The sequence below is a fragment of the Ahaetulla prasina genome, chromosome 13 (genome assembly GCF_028640845.1).
Source record: "Ahaetulla prasina isolate Xishuangbanna chromosome 13, ASM2864084v1, whole genome shotgun sequence".
Classification (NCBI taxonomy): domain Eukaryota; kingdom Metazoa; phylum Chordata; class Lepidosauria; order Squamata; family Colubridae; genus Ahaetulla; species Ahaetulla prasina.
The window spans coordinates 19,703,174-19,722,798 of record NC_080551.1 but is presented as its reverse complement, the minus strand read 5'-3'; the positions used below and the strand labels follow the sequence as shown (position 1 = coordinate 19,722,798).

General features: G+C 41.1%; 1 protein-coding gene across 1 annotated transcript in view; it reads left to right on the top strand.

Annotated features, from left to right (window-relative positions):
* The window catches only part of MYO5C (myosin VC), a 58,128-nt gene that overhangs the window by 1,156 nt on the left and 37,347 nt on the right, over positions 1-19,625 (top strand). The window contains exons 2-14 of the mRNA XM_058156171.1: positions 3,546-3,656; positions 5,564-5,729; positions 5,822-5,966; positions 7,934-8,090; positions 8,736-8,879; positions 9,792-9,873; positions 11,268-11,375; positions 11,949-12,055; positions 12,826-13,091; positions 14,864-14,945; positions 16,323-16,463; positions 17,962-18,087; positions 19,464-19,547. Coding sequence (XP_058012154.1) covers positions 3,546-3,656; positions 5,564-5,729; positions 5,822-5,966; positions 7,934-8,090; positions 8,736-8,879; positions 9,792-9,873; positions 11,268-11,375; positions 11,949-12,055; positions 12,826-13,091; positions 14,864-14,945; positions 16,323-16,463; positions 17,962-18,087; positions 19,464-19,547 — 1,719 coding nt within the window. The remainder of the gene's footprint in view (positions 1-3,545; positions 3,657-5,563; positions 5,730-5,821; positions 5,967-7,933; positions 8,091-8,735; positions 8,880-9,791; positions 9,874-11,267; positions 11,376-11,948; positions 12,056-12,825; positions 13,092-14,863; positions 14,946-16,322; positions 16,464-17,961; positions 18,088-19,463; positions 19,548-19,625) is intronic.

The following is a 19,625-nucleotide window of genomic DNA, read 5'->3' as shown; positions in this document are numbered from 1 at the left end:
CTTCTCCCTCTTCTTTCTTTCTTTCTTTCTTTTCTCGCCTCCCATTCTCCCCCCTTTCTTTCTCTCCTCCCTCCCTCCCCCTTTCTTTCTTTCTTTCTTTCTTTCTCTCTCACTCTCCCCTTTTTTCTCTCCTCCCTCCCTCCCTCCCCCTTCTTTCTTTCTTTCTTTCTTTCTTTTCTTTTCTTTCTTTCTTTTTTCTTTTTTTATTTCTTTCTTTCTTTCTATCTCTCTCTCTCTCTCTCTCTCTCTCTCCCCCTTCTTTTTTTTTTAATAAAAAGTTTTTTTTCCCCACAACAAACAACAACAACTCATCGAACCAATTACAATGTGCTGAAGGGGTGTTTAACTATCTTCTTGTGCAATCTCAAAATAAACATCTCTTTCATAGATATATCTTATATTATCTTTTCTAACATATCTTTATCTCTCCTCCCTTTCTTTCTCTCCTCCCTCCCTCCCTCCGTCTTTTCTCAGTCTCCCCTTTCTTTCTTTCTCTTTCTTTCTTTCTTTCTCTCTCTCTCTCTCCCTCTCCTTTCTTTTCTCCCTCCCTCCTCCCTCTTTTTCCTCAGTCTCCCACTCTTCTTTCTCTCTCTCCTTTCTTTATCTCTTCCTCCTCCTTCCTTTCTTCCTTCCTTTTCTTCTTCCTCCCTGCCTCCCTCCCTTTCTTTCTTTTGTCACTATTCTGCTATCATCTCTGTTTTTCTTTTCCTGCCCCTCCCTCCTCCCCTTCTTTCTTTCTCTCCTCCCTCCCTCCCTCCTTTTTTCCTCAGTCTCCCCACTCTTCTTTCTCTCTCTCTCTCCTTTCTTTATCTCCTCCTCCTCCTTCCTTCCTTTCTTCCTTCCTTTTCTTCTTCCTCCCTGCCCCTCCCTCCCTCCCTTTCTTTCTTTTGTCACTATTCTGCTATCATCTCTGTTTTTTCTTTTCCTGCCCCCTCCCCTCCTCTCCCCCCCCCAACGGACTGATTTGACTGGGCACTTGAGTGGGCAGCCTCAGGGAAACATTCACACTGCACTCGTCCCCTGCTTAATAATAATAAAAAATCCATTTTTTCCTGGCTTATACATTAACTAAAGGTGCTGTTTTTTCCCCACATGCTAAACCAGGGAAGGGAAAACTTCTAACCAAGGTAGCCAGTCTTGATATGTTGTGTGAATCCATCTACTTGGTTTTTTTTACCTGGACTTGATTACATGTATTATGCAAATCTGGTTGTGGGTTAAAAACTCTCTCACAGCAATTTCAACAATATCGTTTGGGGTGGCACAATCCCAGCAAACCTGAAGTTAAACTACAGTGAAGCCAGTTGGCAGAATGTCTGAACTCCAAAAGCCATTGGCAGTCTTTTGTTGACTTACGGAGAGAAACTTTATCCCATATTACATTTGCTAGTCTTTCCAGATTCCAGAGGTGCTACAGGCAGTCCTTAACTTAAAACCTTTCATTAGTGACCGTTTGAAATTACCACATTGAAAAAAGCGACTTCCGACGGTAGTAACATAACTATTGTAGCAATGCATCCCCCTGGTCAGGTGACCAAAATTTGGGTGCTTGGCAACCAGTATATATTTATGATGGTTGCAGCATTCAGGTGTCATGTGATTGCTCTTTGTTATTTATCGGACAGTATCGGTCAAGCAAGGTCCGTGGCAGAAGCCAAATTCACTTCACAACTGTGTGATTTGCTTAACAACTATGGCAAAAAAACCAACAACCAATGGAAAATTGGGTGTGACTTACTTAACAACTGCCTTGCTTAACAGCAGAAACTGTAATCCTTATTTTGGTTGTAAATTGAGGATTACCTGTAGAAAGGACCCACAGTGGTAGAGGCACCAGCCCTTCCTTGTGTACTTTCTGGATGCCTTTGGCAATTTATTGTGTGAGTCCAAAAGCATGACTCACCTGCAGAATTCCTGTTACAGAATGACACACTTAAACGATCAGGAAGTTCTTTTGCAGGACCTCAGAAAATCCTTGTTGAAAAAAAATAAAATAAAAGCACCCAGATGACCTCATCTTTCAAAGCTTCAATTGTGTATTTGCTGATTTTTGTATAGGATTGTGTAATTCTCCAGTTTCAGACAGGTGTCATGTAACCATGCTGTAGTGCAGAGGTCTTCAAACTTGGCAGCTTTAAGACTTGTGGACTTCAACTCCCAGAATTCTGGGAAGCTGAAGTCCACAAGTCTTAAAGCTGCCAAGTTTGACGACCTCTGCTGCTGGCTGGAGAATTCTGGGAGTTGAAGTCCACAAGTCTTAAAGCTGCCAAGTTTGACGTCCTCTGCTGCTGGCTGGAGAATTCTGGGAGTTGAAGTCCACAAGTTTTAAAGCTGCCAGGTTTGATGATCGCTGCTGCTGTTTGGAGAATTCTGGGAGTTGAAGTTCACAATTCTTAAAGCTGCAGAGTTTGAAGACTTCTGCTGTAGTGTACCAGTAGGACAGTTTGAATCTATATACTTTCTCCAGTCACTCAAGGAATTCTCCAATTTACGATGGTGAAAGGGTTTGGATGTGAGTCAGCATGAAAGTAAGCCTGTTGTGTTTATTTGCAAGGCAGGTTCCCTGATCTGTTGGTGGCTCGTAATATTTGCAGATGGAGGCGCCTGGGAGAGCCTGTTTCAAGATCAGATCAAGTTAACATATGTGACAAAACCATAAGGAGGAGTCGTTAAGCAGATCGCTATGTGACCAGACTCAATTTTATGATCTGTTTTGCGGCAGTTGTTAAGCGAACACCACAGCCATTAAGTCTTGGCTGGCTGGGGCAGTTTGGGAGCTGAAATTCACCCATCTTCAAGCTGTCAAGTTTGAGAAGTACTTTAAATGCTCTAGCATTGAACAGGGTTGCACATATGATTAATCCTCTATGCAGATGGTGATTTCTCAGCAAACCACGATTGGCCAGTTTTCCCAACTTGGTGCTTTCCAGTCAACTACAGATCCCATCACTCTCTGTAAACCCAATGTGTATGATAGTTGCTTGGGGAAAGCAAGAATCTTCTAATGTACCAACGGCTGGTACAATGATGTTTGAAGGGAAAAAGGCCTTTTCTACAATAGTAGACATTTGAATTTATACATTCACAAGCAAACTGTTCAAGTGGAAACTTTCAAAGTTTAATTCATAGAGTATAGAATATTATAAGCCTCTAAACTTAAAATGTTTAAAAGTTAATCTTAAAGAGACATACCTCTATCCCACTTCAATTAATGGATGTCAGTGCCAAATTTCTCACAGTAGGAAAACAACATTTTTAAATCCCATGCTAAAAAAAAAATTCTATTTTTTGCAGGCTAGAAAATTCTTCTATATTTTCCTTTGGAACTCACTACAACAAGATCCTTAAAAGCGAATGTAACAGTCAGCTGCAATTATGCATTACGGCAGGCAGTGTTTGCCGTTTTCATTTTTGCTGATGCTACACTCATATATATTTGGTTTTAGCTTGTTTATTTGAGAACAAAATGAAGAACTCATCAAATCTGTTAAAGATTAAGCCACCAAACACTCCATGACGTTTGTATTTTTTTTTCTTTCTTGTAGTACAACAGAGTTTGGATCCCTGATGCTAACGAAGTTTGGCAGTCTGCTGAAATTACAGCTAATTATAGGCCTGGAGACCATCGTCTTCACCTCCAGCTGGAAGACAGCACAGTGAGAATAAAGAATTGGTGTTTCTAAACAGGCGGTGGTAGACTGGCAACACATAAAAATATTATTAAAATATTGGCTCATCCATTGGATCCAAGACACACTTTGGTTGTAAAGATAGCAAATATATCTTCAAGAATATTTGGTATTTCCCAAAGCAGCTGAAGGCAGAACAGGAAGCAATGGATGAAAACTAATCCAAGTAGAGAGCCAATCTCAGAACAGAACAGCAAAACAGAGTTGGAAGGGACCTTGGAGGTCTTCTAGTCCAACCCACTGCTCAGGCAGAAAACAGTATACAATTTCAGACAAATGGTTGTCCAATCTCTTCTTAAAAACTTCCGGTGTTAAGAGCATTTACAGCTTCTGGAGGCAAAGTGTTCCACTGATTCATTGTTCTAACTGGCAGGAAATTTCTCCTTAGTTCTCTCCTTGATTAGTTTCCACCCATTGCTTCTTGTCCTGCCTTCTGGTGCTTTGGAGAATAGCTTGACTCCCTCTTCTTTGTGGCAGCCCCGAGATATTGGAAGACTGCTATCATGTCTCCCCTGGTCCTTCTTTTCATTAAACTAGGCATACCCAGTTCCTGCAACCGTTCTTTATATGTTTTAGCCTCCAGTCCCCTCATCATCTTTGTTGCTCTTCTCTGCACTCTTTCTAGAGTCTCAACATCTTTTTTACATTGTGGCAACCAAAGCTGGATGCAGCATTCCAAGTGTGGCCTTACCATGGCATTATAAAGTGGTATTAACACTTTTTTAAAATTTGCATTTATATCCCGCCCTTCTCTGAAGACTCAGGGCGGCTTACACTATGTTAGCAATAGTCTTCATCCTATTTGTATATTATATACAAAGTCAACTTATTGCCCCCAACAATCTGGGTCCTCATTTTACCTACCTTATAAAGGATGGAAGGCTGAGTCAACCTTGGGCCTGGTGGGACTAGAACCTGCAGTAATTGCGAGCAGCAGCTGTTAATAACAGACTGTCTTAGCAGTCTGAGCCACCAGAGGCCCACTTCACATGATCTTGATTCTATCCCTCTGTTAATGCAGCCTAGGACTGTGTTGGCTTTTTTGGCAGCTGCAGCACACTGCTGGTTCACATTTAAGTGATTGTCCACTAAAACTCCAAGATCCCTCTCGCAGTTACTTCTACTGGCCAGGTACCATCTATGCTATACCTGTATAGTATAGTTAATTCTATACAAGGCATAGAACTAAGGAGAAATTTCCTGACAGCGAGAACAACTAATCAGTGGAACAACTTGCCTGCAGAGGTTGTGAATGCTCCAACACTGGAAGTTTTTAAGAAGAGGTTGGGCAACCATTTGTTTGAAATGGTATAGTGGGAAGTGATGGCTAACCTTTTTGCCATCACGTGCCAGGAGCAGGGTGGTGGTGGTCGCGGGCGGGCGTGCCCACAGCCATAATTGTATGCGCCCATGACCCCCCTCACGCTCCCCCCGCTCCTGGCACATGATGGCATGGTGGGTCCGGTAGGCCTGTTTTTCTCTCTCCCCAGCCTCCAGAGGCTTCCTAGGAGCCCGGGGAGGGCGAAAATGGCCTTACCCATCCCCCCAAGACGCCCTCCGGAGGCCAGAAATGGCCTGTTTGCCAACTTCCAGAGGGACCGGAAGGTCTGTTTTATGCTCTCTTCAGCCTCCAGAATCTTTCTAGGAACCTGGGGAGGGCAAAAACAGTCTTCCCCACCACTCCCTAGAGGCCCTCCAGAGACCGGAAATGGCCCATTTGCCAACTTCCAGTGGGACCGATATGGCTACGTGTTCCCCATCACAGGTGTAGGGTTTCCTACCTGAGCAGGTGGTTGGAGTAGAAGACTTCCAAAGTTCCTTCCAACTCTTGTTATTCTGTCTCTTGTAATATTGTTTGCTTGGCTTACTCACAGGAGCTGGATTACCCCGTGGATCCTTCTGCTTTGCCACCTTTACGAAATCCGGACATTCTCGTTGGAGAAAATGACCTCACAGCCCTTAGCTACCTCCACGAACCGGCTGTTTTACACAACCTTAAAGTTCGCTTTGTGGAGTCCAGGCTGATCTACACCTATAGCGGTAAATACTATGGGTCGATCCACGTTGGATCCTAGGATTCTAAAGAAAGCAACTGGTGCAACTCTAAATTCTCTACTGTGTGTCATCCCCAGGGATCATTTTGGTCGCCATGAACCCTTACAAAGAGCTGCCAATTTATGGGGATGCCATCATTCATGCTTACAGTGGTCAAAATATGGGAGATATGGATCCCCATATCTTTGCGGTGGCGGAAGAGGCTTACAAGCAAATGGCAAGGTACGTTCTGATCGGTGTCCTGGGATTAACCTTGGTGAAGGTTGGCCCCTCCCTGCCCCTCCTTGTAAGGATGTAGAAGGAAAGACTCTTAGAGTCAATAAGAGATTATGGAAGGAGGTGTAGGAGATGACTAGGCAGAGCCTGAAGGCGGGGTCAAACACGTCATCAGTATGAAATCCATATGTAGCCACAAGGGACCTAAGTCCAGCCCCCTGTGAATTCTGTAGACTCTTATCTACCTGTTGTGACCTAGGCCCAAGTAGTTATTACCAGACACAATCAGTCCTAAACAAACATAGCTGAGAATTACTTCATTCCCGGCTTAATCCAAATTAATTCCAAAACAAATCTTTCAGAAAAAGTCCTTCGGCCTTATTACAAACCTTTGTCTTCTTTGGCACCCTGCCAAAGGCTTTTCTTGGCAAAGCCCCACGAAGTTCAGAAACATGAAATGCCGACAAGAAACAATCTCCTTAGCTATTACAATGTAATAAGGGTTAACCAGAGAGGCAGTTTCTATAAGCAGGGCAATAAAGATTAGGCTAGAAACACCACCAGAATGTTTCCTTCCTGCCTTCCTTACAGGATTAGCCCTCTAAAGTGGAAAAAAACAAACTAAGATTTCTTCCAACAATCGGTTCTCCGAACTGCTTAGAAAGTTAACAACCAGTTCTCCTGAATAGGCTGAATCCCACTACTACCTACAAGATCCCTTCTAACTCTGTTATTTTGCATTGAATCTTAAGTCCAAACAAGGGCAAAATAATATCTTCAGTCTTTTGAGGACTCTCTCTGGCAGATCCCAAAGGGACCGTTTGCAGAAATGAGGTTTTATCAGCAAGATGGAGTGAGAGATTATGGCACTTACTTCCCAGCAGGAAGTTTGAGGTCATCCCACGCTAACAATGAGTTTTTCACACACGATAGTTGTGAATTGAAAAGGTACATCATCTGTCTCACATGTAATCTGGGTTTCCATAACCAGCCTGCCTTCTTACTCCAATTTAAATCCCATGTTAGTTCAGCTATGCCATGCATCCGATGAAATTTTTTAATTTTAATTTTATTTAGTTTGTCAAACGTACAGGTTAATAGATACAAATAAATGGTACAAATAAATAATAATTGGTACAAATAAATGGGGACTGTAGGGCAGGGACGGAAGGCACGTTGGTGTGCTTATGCACGCCCTTTTACAGACCTCTTAGGAATGGGGTGAGGTCCACAATAGACAGTTTAAGGTTAAAGTGACGGGGGTTTGAGGATGTAACCACAGAGTCAGGTAGTGCATTCCAGGCATTGACCATTCTGTTGCTGAAGTGGTATTTTCTGCAATCGTGTTTGGAGCGGTTTACCTTGAATTTTTATTGCTTGTTTGCCCGTGTATTATTGTGGTTGAAGCTGAAGAAGTTGTTGAAAGGTAAGATGTTGTAGCAGACAATTTTGTGTACTACGCTTAAGTCAGACCATAGGTGGGCGTAATTCTAGGTTGTCCAAGGCCAAAATTTCAAGCCTGGTGGCATAAGGTATTCTATTATGAGCAGAGGAATGGAGGACTCTTCTCGTGAAATACCTCTGGACTCGCTCAATTGTATTAATGTCTGATATACAGTGCAGATTCCAGGCAGACGAGATGTATTCAAGAATTGGTCTGGCAAAGGTTTTGTATGCCCTAGTTTGCGCTACGAAACCTTCGTGCCTAAAAGTTGTGGGATTGGAAAAGACGCTACTAGGCTCTTGATTTAGAGTCAGTAAAGTGATCATGCAAGCATTTTAATTGATTTATTTTTTTGGCACCCAGAACAATTTTTAAGGTTTATATCAGCCACACTGAAATATCTTTGTCTCATGGTGATACCGCCTTAGACCAAGTTGGAATCTAATGTAAAAGAAACATAATGATATTTGAAGAATGTATTTTCTAACTTCCTTATTTTGATGATGATGATGATGATGATCTTCTCTAGGAATGACCGAAATCAATCAATTATTGTAAGTGGGGAATCAGGAGCTGGCAAAACAGTTTCTGCTCGATACGCCATGAGATATTTTGCGACAGTCAGCAAATCTAGTAGCAACGCTAAAGTTGAGGATAAAGTGTTGGCATGCAATCCAATAACTGAGGTAAATTATTATTAGATTTTTATCCCATCTTTCTTACTTTATAGGTGACTCAAGTTGGCGAATTTACTAATATTCCTCCTTCCTTCTACTCTGTTTCCCCCAAAATAAGACATCCCCTGATAATAAGCCCAATTGGGCTTTTGAGCGCATGGCAGTAAGGCCAAGCGCTTATTTCAGGGTTCAAAAAAATATAAGACAGGGTCTCATTTTTGGGAAATTTTTGGTATTTTCTTAACAACGACCCAGTGAGGTGGGTTGGGCTGAGAGCGAGTGATTGGCTCAAATTATTCCAGCTGGTTTTCATGACAGCAGCTGGATTCAAGTGTCCTGATAAGTTAGCCCAAAGTCACCCAGCCAGCTTTCATGCCAGAGGTAGGACTAGAACACCATCTCCTGGTGTTTGGTCCAAAGTTACCAGTTGGCTTTCATGGCTAAAGCAGGATTAGAACTCACCATCTCCTGGTGATTGGCCCAAAGTCAGTCAGCTGGTTTTCATGGCTAAGGCGGGACTAGAACTCACCGTCTCCTGGTTCCTAAGCCAGCACCTTAACCAATAGATGAAACTGACTCTCTAAATGTTTCCTGACTGACTCATTTAATAGAAATAGCCACTTCCAATCTAAAACAATTTCATCTTTTGTGCAGGCGATTGGAAATGCTAAAACTACTCGCAATGACAATAGCAGTCGCTTTGGAAAATACATGGAAATCAGTTTTGATAAGAAGTACCAGATCATTGGGGCAAACATGAGAACATACCTGCTCGAAAAATCTAGAGTTGTTTTTCAGGTTAGTAAAAATTTGCAGTGAAATTAGTGCATTGTTATTGTGTCTAACTTCAGACACAGCAATCTATCTTGCCTTCTAGTTTCTGCTCTCAAGGTTTATGTCTAGCCAGCATACTGCTCAGGAGCAATGTTGTTTCAGAGATGGCCTCAAAACACTTGTAAAATCAAAAGTTTTAAAAAAACGTTTTGCTTCTTCATATGAACAAAATAAGAATGAAAGAGAACACATTTGCTTTGGGGTGTCTGTGTGCAATTTCTAGCATTGTTCAGAGGCATTGTTATTAAAACAGAATAATTTGAGATGCTTCCTCTTGTTTTTCAGTGGAGAAGTGAAAAACATTACTGGAGCAAGAGCTTTGGCTAAAACTCAAAACCACTTTTGTCTGAGAGGCTATTAGGTTGCATAATTTAGCAATTGGTTAAATTTGGGTGGGGCGCTGAGTTTTAGAAGCTTCCCAGTGCATTGCACACAGCCGTTTCCGAATAATCCACATCACAGAAACTTGGGTAGTTTTCTGTCTCTAAATTCTGAAATTATTTCAAGGTTGATTATTTATTGATATTCATTTTTTTAAAAAAATTTCCAAAGGGTTAAAAGACAAAGCAAAAGAAGGGAGGGAGGGAGGGAGGCAGGAAGGCAGGCAGGCAGGCAGGAAGGTCAGACTCAAGAAAGGAAAAAAGAGAAGGGGAAAAAAAACCTATTAGAAATATAATGACTTCAGACCTTCTTTTCAGTAGATAGTTACCATTTTATAGCCCCTCCTTCCTCTTAGAAGCTTCCTCTTCAGCCCTTCATTTAAATTACATCTTTTTAAATCTTCAAATCCATAAATCAACAATTCATTTCTTTCTTCTGTCAGCAAACCTTCGGAACTATTTCTAGTTTTATCTTTCTCTTCCCTTTCATTTGCAGTCAGAAAATGAAAGAAATTATCACATATTCTATCAGCTGTGTGCATCGGCTCAGAGACCTGAATTTAAGCATCTTCAGCTGGGTATGTTACCTATCAGATTAATCTTTTTTATTGCTTTATTATATCAGTTTGGTGCATAATTCACAGGGGAGGCTTCTGTTCTTTACTTGGGAGCATCTATATAGGACTGAATGTTCTCATGTAGGCAGAACTTGCTCCCAGTTTTGTAAACCTGACAAGGGGTCTCTGGTGGCTCAGCAGACTAAGTCTGTCTGTTATTAACACAGCTGCTTGCAATTACTGCAAGTTCAAGTCCCACCAGGCCCAAGGTTGACTCAGCCTTCCATCCTTTATAAGGTAGGTAAAATGAGGACCCAGATTGTTGGGGGCAATAAAAGTTGACTTTGTATATAATATACAAATGGATGAAGACTATTGCTTAACACTGTGTAAGCCGCCCTGAGTCTTCGGAGGGAGAAGGGTGGGATATAAATTCAAATAAAAAAAAAATTAAAAGGATTCATTAAAGCATCATAAGAGTTGTAAATAACCTTTTGAATTAAAACATCAATCTGAATCTTTAAGCAAAGCGTTTTTGAGATGGGGAAGACTTATTGCACATAATGGCTTAATGTTAACCCTGATTTCATAAACCCCATAATCCAGTGGTGAAATCTGAACTGGTTTACTACCGGTTCGCTGGTTGCACATGCGCGCTAAGCGTGTGCTGAGCGTGCACATGTGCAGTACGCACCAAACACGCACTGTGTGCGCACATGCACACTATGCACCAAAAGGAGGCTTCGGAAGGTAAGTAGAACAGCTAGGGGGGGAATCAGCTGTGGCGCTCAAGCTTGGGAACCTTTTAAAAAAACTTTTTAAAAGCATTTTTTACTACCAGTTCTCCGGAACTGTTAGTAAAAAATGCTTTAAAAAGGTAAAAAAAAGGTTCCAACGATCACAGCTGTGGCGTGCAATGATCGGAACCTTTTTTTTTTTTAACTTTTTAAAGCATTTTTAACTACCAGTTCCAGAGAATGGCTAGAAAACAGCTGGAAAACAGGCGGAAAACAGGCAACAAAACCAGCCGGAAAACAGGTCAAAAAAATGCCCCCAAAATTGCCCTGGGTATTGGCCATTTTCCGGTGATCCAGTGCCCGCAAAGACCAGCTGGCCAATGTGCATGTGTGCATGATGGAAACCAGCTGGCGATGGCACATGTGCCCACGGAGAGGGCTCTGTGTACCACCTCTGGCACATGTCCCATAGGTTCGCCGTCATGGCCCTACACCATTTCTGACAAGTAACGTCTTGTAATTAAGTTCTTTCCCACAAAAGTTCAATGGTTTCTCAGTCTTAATCTTAATACTTTCCTCCCAAATCTCGGCAATATTTGGTTACCGATGACCCATTCCTAGGAGTCTGTTGCCTCCATAGCCGGCATATCTGGTGATGTGTTTGCTTTCCACCCGTAGCAAGTGCTGAAGAATTTAATTATACCAACATGGGTAGAAACACCACAATTGAAGGAGTGAACGACTGCGCTGACATGAAGGAAACTCAAAAAACTTTCAGCTTGTTAGGTAAGATCTATCAAGTTAGCTGTTAAAAAAACAACAACAGAAAAATTCTAATATTTATGAAATGCTGGTGGGCCCTTTAGCTTCCGATAGCTAGGCAAAAAATTGGCCTGCTATCCGATGCACCCTTTTTAAGTACAAAAGGTAAAACTTTCCCTGTCCAGTCGTGTCCTATTTTAGGGCACGGTGCTCATCTCTGTTTCTTGAGGAGGGAGCCCGCATTGTCCGAAGACATTTTCCATAGTCATGTGGCCAACATGGCTGCATGCCAAAGGGGCATGGAACACTGTTACTTTCCCATCAAAGTGGTACCTATTTATCTACTCACATTTTCTGCTTTCGAACTGCTTAGGTGGGCAGAAGCAAGGAATGGGAACTCACCCTGTTCCATGGCGCTCAGGTCTCGAACACGAGCTTTCAGTTTTCCAGTCTTTAACTGCTTGAACTAACATGCCCCATGCTTTCTAGGAGTCACTGAATTTAGGCGGCGTCCATCAAATCACACTATTAATGTAAAAATCATTTGTAATCTTAACATCAGAATGGAAGATCATTTTTGCTCATTTTTCGTTGCAGGCCTGAAGGAAAACTTCCAGAAGGATGTTTTTAAAATTCTCTCCGCTATTCTTCATTTAGGCAATGTGCAGATCAGTGCCGTTGGCGATGAAAGGTCTTCTGTTAATGTAAGATTTACTGGCAGAAAGTTTTAATGAACCATGCAAGGTTTTGATATGTTTTTTTTCCCTTAAATCCCTTAATCTTTGGCTTGTAGGTAGTACGGTACACTCAGCAGGAAGCACCTTGTTGACTGGGGAATTCTGGAAGTTGAGATCTATATGTTTTCAAATGACCAAGGCTGAGAAATATTGCTCTAATGATTTACTCCAGCCCTTTACAAATCTAGAAGGAAAAATATGCTAAATGTTAAATTCTGCAGAATTGGCACTCAGTTCCAGGATTGTAAAACCTTGGCATATTCTAGGATAGTGTTTCTTCACCTTGGTGAATGGTGACCTAATGGTGAAGGCACTCGCCTCCTGTTCAGAAGGTTGAGAGTTCAAACCTAGGTCAGATGTTTCTCTCCTAGGGCGGAAAGCAAAAAAAATCTACTGTGAACTCCTTGTAGGTGTCAGGAAGGGCATCCAGCTGGTAAACACTCAGCTCCATTCAGTCACCCCTACTCTACCCCGAATTAAGGGATTACAGGGTTGTAAAAAAAAAAAAGGTGTGTTTCTTCACCTTAGTAATTTTAAGATGAGAGGATCTTCAAGTTGTTAAGGTTGAGAAACAATTCTAGGAAGTAGAACTGCAAAACCAGGATCTCTGGACGATCAAGCTACTCACTGCATGTTAAAATACATATATATATATATATATATTGCATTTTGAAGCTGTAGCAGTTTTGGTGATTGAAATGCCCAGTGACAATAGGTTTCTTATTTCTGCTTCAAAGGTGGACGACAAACATCTTAATATATTTTGTGAACTCCTGGGAGTCGAAAATGATAAAATAGCTCAGTGGCTTTGTCACAGGAAAATTATTACCACCTCTGAAACCGTAGTAAAGCCAATGACGAAACTCCAAGCTGTAAATGCTCGAGACGCTCTGGCCAAGAAGATTTATTCTCATCTTTTCGATTTCATCGTGGAACAAATTAATAAGGCCTTACATTTTTCAGGCAAACAACATAGCTTTATTGGTGTTCTGGACATTTATGGGTAAGGTGATCTATTTTTCCAGAAATAACCCAACATCTGTTTTAAATCCTCTGTTCTACAATACTTACAACCATTTCCTTTAGTGATGATTCAAAATTATAATAGCACTGAAAAAAGTGGCTAATGGTCGTTTTCCACACTTATAACCACTGCAGTATTCCCCATGGTCACGTGATCAAAATTCAGGTTCGGCAACTAGATAGATATATGATGATAGATAGATAGATAGATAGATAGATGGATGGATGGATGGATGGATGGATGGATGGATGGATGGAAAGAATAGAATAGAATAGAATAGAATAGAATAGAATAGAATAGAATAGAATAGAATAGAATAGAATTTTTATTGGCCAAGTGTAATGGGATACACAAGGAATTTGTCTTGGTGCATACGCTCTCAGTATTCATATAAGAAAAGATACATTTGTCAAGAATCATAAGGTACAACACTTAATGGTAGTTATAGGGTACAAATAAGCAATCAAATCATATTAAAGGTAAAGGTTCCCCTCGCACATATGTGCTAGTCGTTGCCGACTCTAGGGGCTGGTGCTCATCTCGGTTTCAAAGCCAAAGAGCCAGTGCTGTCCGAAGACGTCTCCGTGGCCATGTGGCCAGCATGGCTAAATGCCAAAGGCGCATGGGACGCTGTTCCTTTCCCACCAAAGGTGGTCCCTATTTTTCTACTTGCATTTTTTACCTGCTTTCGAATTGCTAGGTTGGCTGAAGCTGGGACAAGTAACGGGAGCTGACCCCGTTATGCGGCACTAGGGATTCGAACTGCCAAACTGCCGACCTTTCGATCGACAAGCTCAGTGTCTTACCCACAGCCACCGCATCCCTTCAAATCATATTAGGAAACAGTCAATATAAATTGTAAGGATACAAGCAACAAAGTTACAGTCATACAGTCATAAGTGGGAGGAGATGGGTGATGGGAATGATGAGAAGATTAATAGTAGTGCAGACTTAGTAAATAGTTTGACAGTGTTGAGGGAATGATTTGTTTAGCAGAGTGATGGCCTTCGGGAAGAAACTGTTCTTGTGTCTAGTTGTTCCGATATGCAGTGCTCTATAGCGTTGTTTTGAGGGTGGGAGTTGAAACAGTTTATGTCCAGGATGTGAGGGGTCTGTAGATATTTTCACGGCCCTCTTTTTGACTTGTGCAGTAAACAGGTCCTCAATGGAAGGTTTTTTGCAGTTCTAATGATCCTCTGAAGTCTGTGTCTGTTTTGTTGGGTTGCAGAACCAAACCAGACAGTTATATAGATGCATTTACTATCATGTATTTATGGCAGATGTAGTGTCCTGGGGTCACGTGATCCCTTTTTGCAACCTTCTGATAAGTCAAATCAATGGAGAAGCCCAACTCACTTAACAATCGTGTTGCAAACTTAACAATTGCAGTGATTCATCTAACAACCGTGGCAAGAAAAGTTGTAAAATGGGGCAAAATTCATTTAACAGCTGTCTTGCTTAGTGACAGAAATTTTGGGCTCAATTATGGTCATAAGTCAAGGACTATCTGTGCTTATGTGGACACTACTTCTAAATGACTTAATTTGGACTTCTCCACTGAGTGACCTCTTTGAATTCTTCAGATTCTACACATCAGTCATTCTAATATGATATATAGCACACGAATATCTTTAATATCTTTTGCCCCAAAGCGAATTATCTGCATTGCCTCTCAAACCCACCACAGAAAGGATTGTGTCATAGATTTATTTTCCAATCTAAAAATCAAAACTTTCTACCGTTTATTTCAGATTTGAAACCTTTGATCTGAATAGCTTTGAGCAATTTTGCATCAACTATGCCAATGAAAAACTACAGCAACAATTCAACCTGGTATGATATTTTTTAATTGATGTCCGTTTGTTTGGATTAAAATTTGTCCTGAGTTGGTGGTATTCCAGAAAAAAATATTGACTTATTTTTGGCAGTAAAATTCAAAAGTTAAAAATGTGCATAGAATTTTTAAAAGATCTGGTTCAGAGTTGCTTGCAATTATTCTGCATGTAAACCAACTTCAGTGGCCATGATTATGGAAGTCTAATCCAGGCATGCTTTAATTTGGTTAACCTTAATCTCAAATGTAACATCCCTTTGAAATGCCTATTGTCAGGGTTCCAAGTAACACCCCCCAATGAAATCAAACTCCGAGGCTTGCAATTCCTCAAAGCTAACTTTTATTAGAGATGTCATATTGGCACATCTGGGAAAACCCGAATCCGAGAGCTTCCGGGTTTTCCTCGCCCAAAAGGAAGTCCAAGACCTTGTCCACTTCTCCCACCACTGCTCCAATCAGTTCCTTCACGTACAGAAGACAACCTTCACTTTCTTCTCAGCACAGCTGTTGGACACCATGGCCTGGAATTTCTCTGCAAAGTTTTATTATGGCTAATTCTACTTCACTCATGCAATCCCCACTCCCAACTTCCCATAGTAGGATTGTGGCAGGCCTGGATCCTGAAGGCACCAATGTAATATGGCTTCCAGGCCTGACACCTATCTCTATACAGCTTGATTGTCTTGAGCTGGTGAGAAGTTGAAAGCAAGCAATTAAGTCATCTTTGCTAACATGTTCTAAATAGGACAATCTTCAGAAACGCCAATGAATATGTGCAAAGAGGCCATAACTCTTCAACCAAGTGGTGTGAAGAGAGAGATATTGTAGATTTGTTTATTTCAGCCGAAGAGGAAAAAAGTAAAATGTAATTTGGGAACTAGAATGGAATAGTAAGGTACATCAGTAAATAGCTGAATGAGAAAGATGTGGTTGTATGAAGAGTATCGCTCAGAGCAGGGGTCTCCAACCTTGGTAACTTTAAGCCTGGCGGACTTCAACTCCCAGAATTCCCCAGCCAGCTTAAGTCCGCCAGGCTTAAAGCTGCCAAGGTTGGAGACTCCTGGCTCAGAGAATGATGGAGAACATAAGTCTTAAAATCTGGTATCTGCGATGGTTGAAAGTTGGGAAGATCATGAGGAACAGAGAGTCATTTCTTTGAGACTTGGAACGGATAAGTGAAATCTTTATATCATCTCTGGCCTTACATTCAATCAGGATATCAGATTGGTTAATTCTATCGGTGTGTGGTTGATGTTTAAATGTCTTTTCTCTTTTGACCTCAAAAAGAATTCAGTATTGTTAAGCAACACTTGAGTCTTGATGTGTGACTCAACAGAAGGTATTTGGGAGATTAAATTGGCAATATCACTTTTTAGCATGTCTTTAAACTTGAACAAGAAGAATACATGAAGGAAAATATCCCATGGACATTAATTGATTTTTATGACAATCAACCCGTCATCGATCTGATTGAAGCTAAAATGGGCATTCTAGAACTCTTGGACGAAGAATGCTTGGTAAGTTTCAACGTTTTAATTTCACAAACCCAAATCTAACCTCCCATCCTTTTTTTAAAAAATCCTTGCAAACGGCAATTTTGCTATTTTGCCATCTTAATGCTTTTTAGCCATATTAGCAAGGTGCCCTGCCAACCCAAAATCCATTTTCATCGTTTCTGTCTTTTAAGCCTATTTATGCGGATGCAATTTCCCATCAAAGCAGGACATGAAATATACTTGAAACCGGCAACTCAGAGCCAGGAGTCTCTTAAGCAAAGCTGCAGATATAGCCAATGTTGGAGAATTTGCACCTCAGTCCAGTCTTGGATTGACGAATCAAATGCTTTATTGCAGTGTGTGGAATCCTGTTAACTGCGTTTGGTAACTCTGGCTAAGCCTGATCAGTTCAGGATGTTGGTACTGAAATGTAGCAGCAACAGGTGTTCCTTTCTGTGTGGAAGTTGTCCACAAGTTAATTTTGGATATTACAGTTGTGGCTCAGCCATTTCATAAATCATGACATCTATGAGAAGTCTGAATCCAGTCAGAGAGAAGGATAGGGGTATTCCAGATTGCAACCCATCCGTTCTGATCTAGGCTTCCCAAAAGCATAAAGCCGACTCCTCATCCCGATAAAACCCGTTTTATTTAGTTTAAAGGGAATTCCTCTCCAACAAAGTCCCAGCCAACAGTCTTTCCAGAGATTTCACAAAAACAGACCTCTATCAGACTTGGAAAGCTGCCAGGCCGATATCTTCCAAACGCCATGCTGGAGCAGACAATACCTGGCAAGAAGTCGGGAACAGATCTTCATTCTAATGAATTGAACTAATTGTCTCCAGCAAACTCCCCTCCCCTTTCGCTCCTCTTTATTCCCTATGGGAGGGGCCATTCATCGTCCACCTGTGGCTTTACTCCTGAGTCGACCCTTGTTCCTTAGCTATTCCCTTCTCCTGGCAGCTCTGCACATGTGCACACTAGGAAAAGACTCCAGCTCTTCTTTTGCCTCACTGATGTCCGACTCTGAAGGCAGCTGACAACTCTTAGATGGCCCTGCCCTCATCTCTACCTCTGATGCAGAGCCCTCGTCAAAGCCTTCCCTAGACTCCAGGACTGGCCCATGTTCCTCCCCAACCCCCTCACTGTCTGAATCTGCTGCCAGATCTGCTGGCTGCTGGCGAGCCACAACACTATCTTGAATTATAGAACAAAAATGCTAAGATGGTTGTGTAGAAAAAGGAGGAGGGAGCACTGTACATAATCTTATGTTGTATAGAACAGGGATCTCCAACCTTGGCAACTTTAAGACTTGTGGACTTCAACTCCCAGCAAAGCTGGCTGAGGAACTCTGGGAGTTGAAGTCCACAAGTCTTAAAGTTGCCAAGGTTGGAGACCCCTGGTATAGAAAAGTGGATTATTCAACCAACCAACCAACCAACCACTTTGTTCATTCAATAAGCATTTTCATTTATCGCTTCTAATTTTAGATATGCCATGTTTGCTTTTTTCGAAACAGCTACCTCAAGGAACTGATGAAAATTGGCTCCAGAAGCTATATAATAATTTTATGAACAAGAACCCTCTCTTTGAAAAACCAAGAATGTCAAATACTTCTTTTATTATCCAGCACTTTGCTGACAAGGTAAGATGTTCAACGTGCAAAGAAACGATGCCTTTCTATTTCCTAGAATGGAACTTCATCCTTTGTCATGATTTATTCTCCTATACAGAATTAATAATGTATCATCTATTTCCCCCAAAATGATGCTCTGTCTGTAAACAAGGCCATGATTGAAAAGGAGTGAGTGATATGAGCTTCTGAAACAATTTTGCCAATGAGTTATTTTGATTTCTATAGAAGCTTCTCATTTTATATTGGAAGAAAATATACAGGTGGTTACAGGAATTAACAAGACTTCAGATAGAATACACCCTGTGACTATTTCTCCTAAAAAGATAAAGGTAAAGGTTCACCTCGCACATATGTGCTAGTCGTTGCTGACTCTAGGGGGCGGTGCTCATCTCCGTTTCAAAGCCGAAGAGCCAGCGCTGTCCGAATACGTCTCCGTGGTCATGTGGCTGGCATGACTCAACGCCAAAGGCGCACAGAACGCTGTTACCTTCCCACCAAAGGTGGTCCCTATTTTTTCTACTTGCATTTTTACGTGCTTTCAAAACTGCTAGTTTGGCAGAAGCTGGGACAAGTCACGGGAGCTCACCCCGTTACACGGCAGCACTAGGGATTCGAACTGCCGAGCTACCGACCTTTCGATCGACAAGCTCAACGTAAAGTGAAAAACGACAAAAGAATAATATACATCATTTTTCATATAATAGCTGCAGCAAGGATAGCTTTTGCACAATGCTGGAGAAATACAAATATATCTTCCAAAGGTTTAGTAATTAAAAAAATATTCGATGGTGCAGAAATGGACAAGTTGACAATTGAACTGAAAGGACAAATAGATTTGGAATACTAAGCAATATGGGAGAAGTGGTACAATTAGATTGAGAACAGAAAAATGAAAAAGAAATAGACAAAATAGAAGCAGAATTAAAATGTATCATAAAAATGTATAGAGTGTATTTGAATCGGAATGTTATGGTATGTAAATGGTTGCAGTTATGCTTAACATGTAAGTAAGATTTGTTTAATTCTAAAAATGCAATAAAAATAAAATTTAAAAAAACCCCACCCTTCTTATTTTAGTCCAAACATGCCATGGATTTTCTAAGAACGTTTTATTTGGGAATTAAAGGAGACATTTATAGATCTTCCTTCCTTCTAAAATTCATGACCATATCTGCTTACAAGGAATGATCTGTGATTCCTTGGAGATCCCACTCTTGTTTGATCTGGTGGGATCTGGCCAATTCGCTGCCAAAGAAATCTAAAAATTACAGATATGCCCTGTGGCTGTTTTCACAGATCTATCTTGGGAATGGATGCAACACTTTTCCTTTTTATATCTTCACTGCTCTTTGATTGATGGTTGTTCCATAATCTTCCTTAAACAGGTAGAATATAAAAGTGAAGGATTTCTAGAAAAAAACCGGGACACTGTATATGAAGTATTGATTGATATCTTGAGGAACAGTCAGGTAAATATATTATTTGATGATTCCACGATACATTAGCTATTCTAGTTTTGGTAAGCACAATCTTGCAAGATGTCTGGA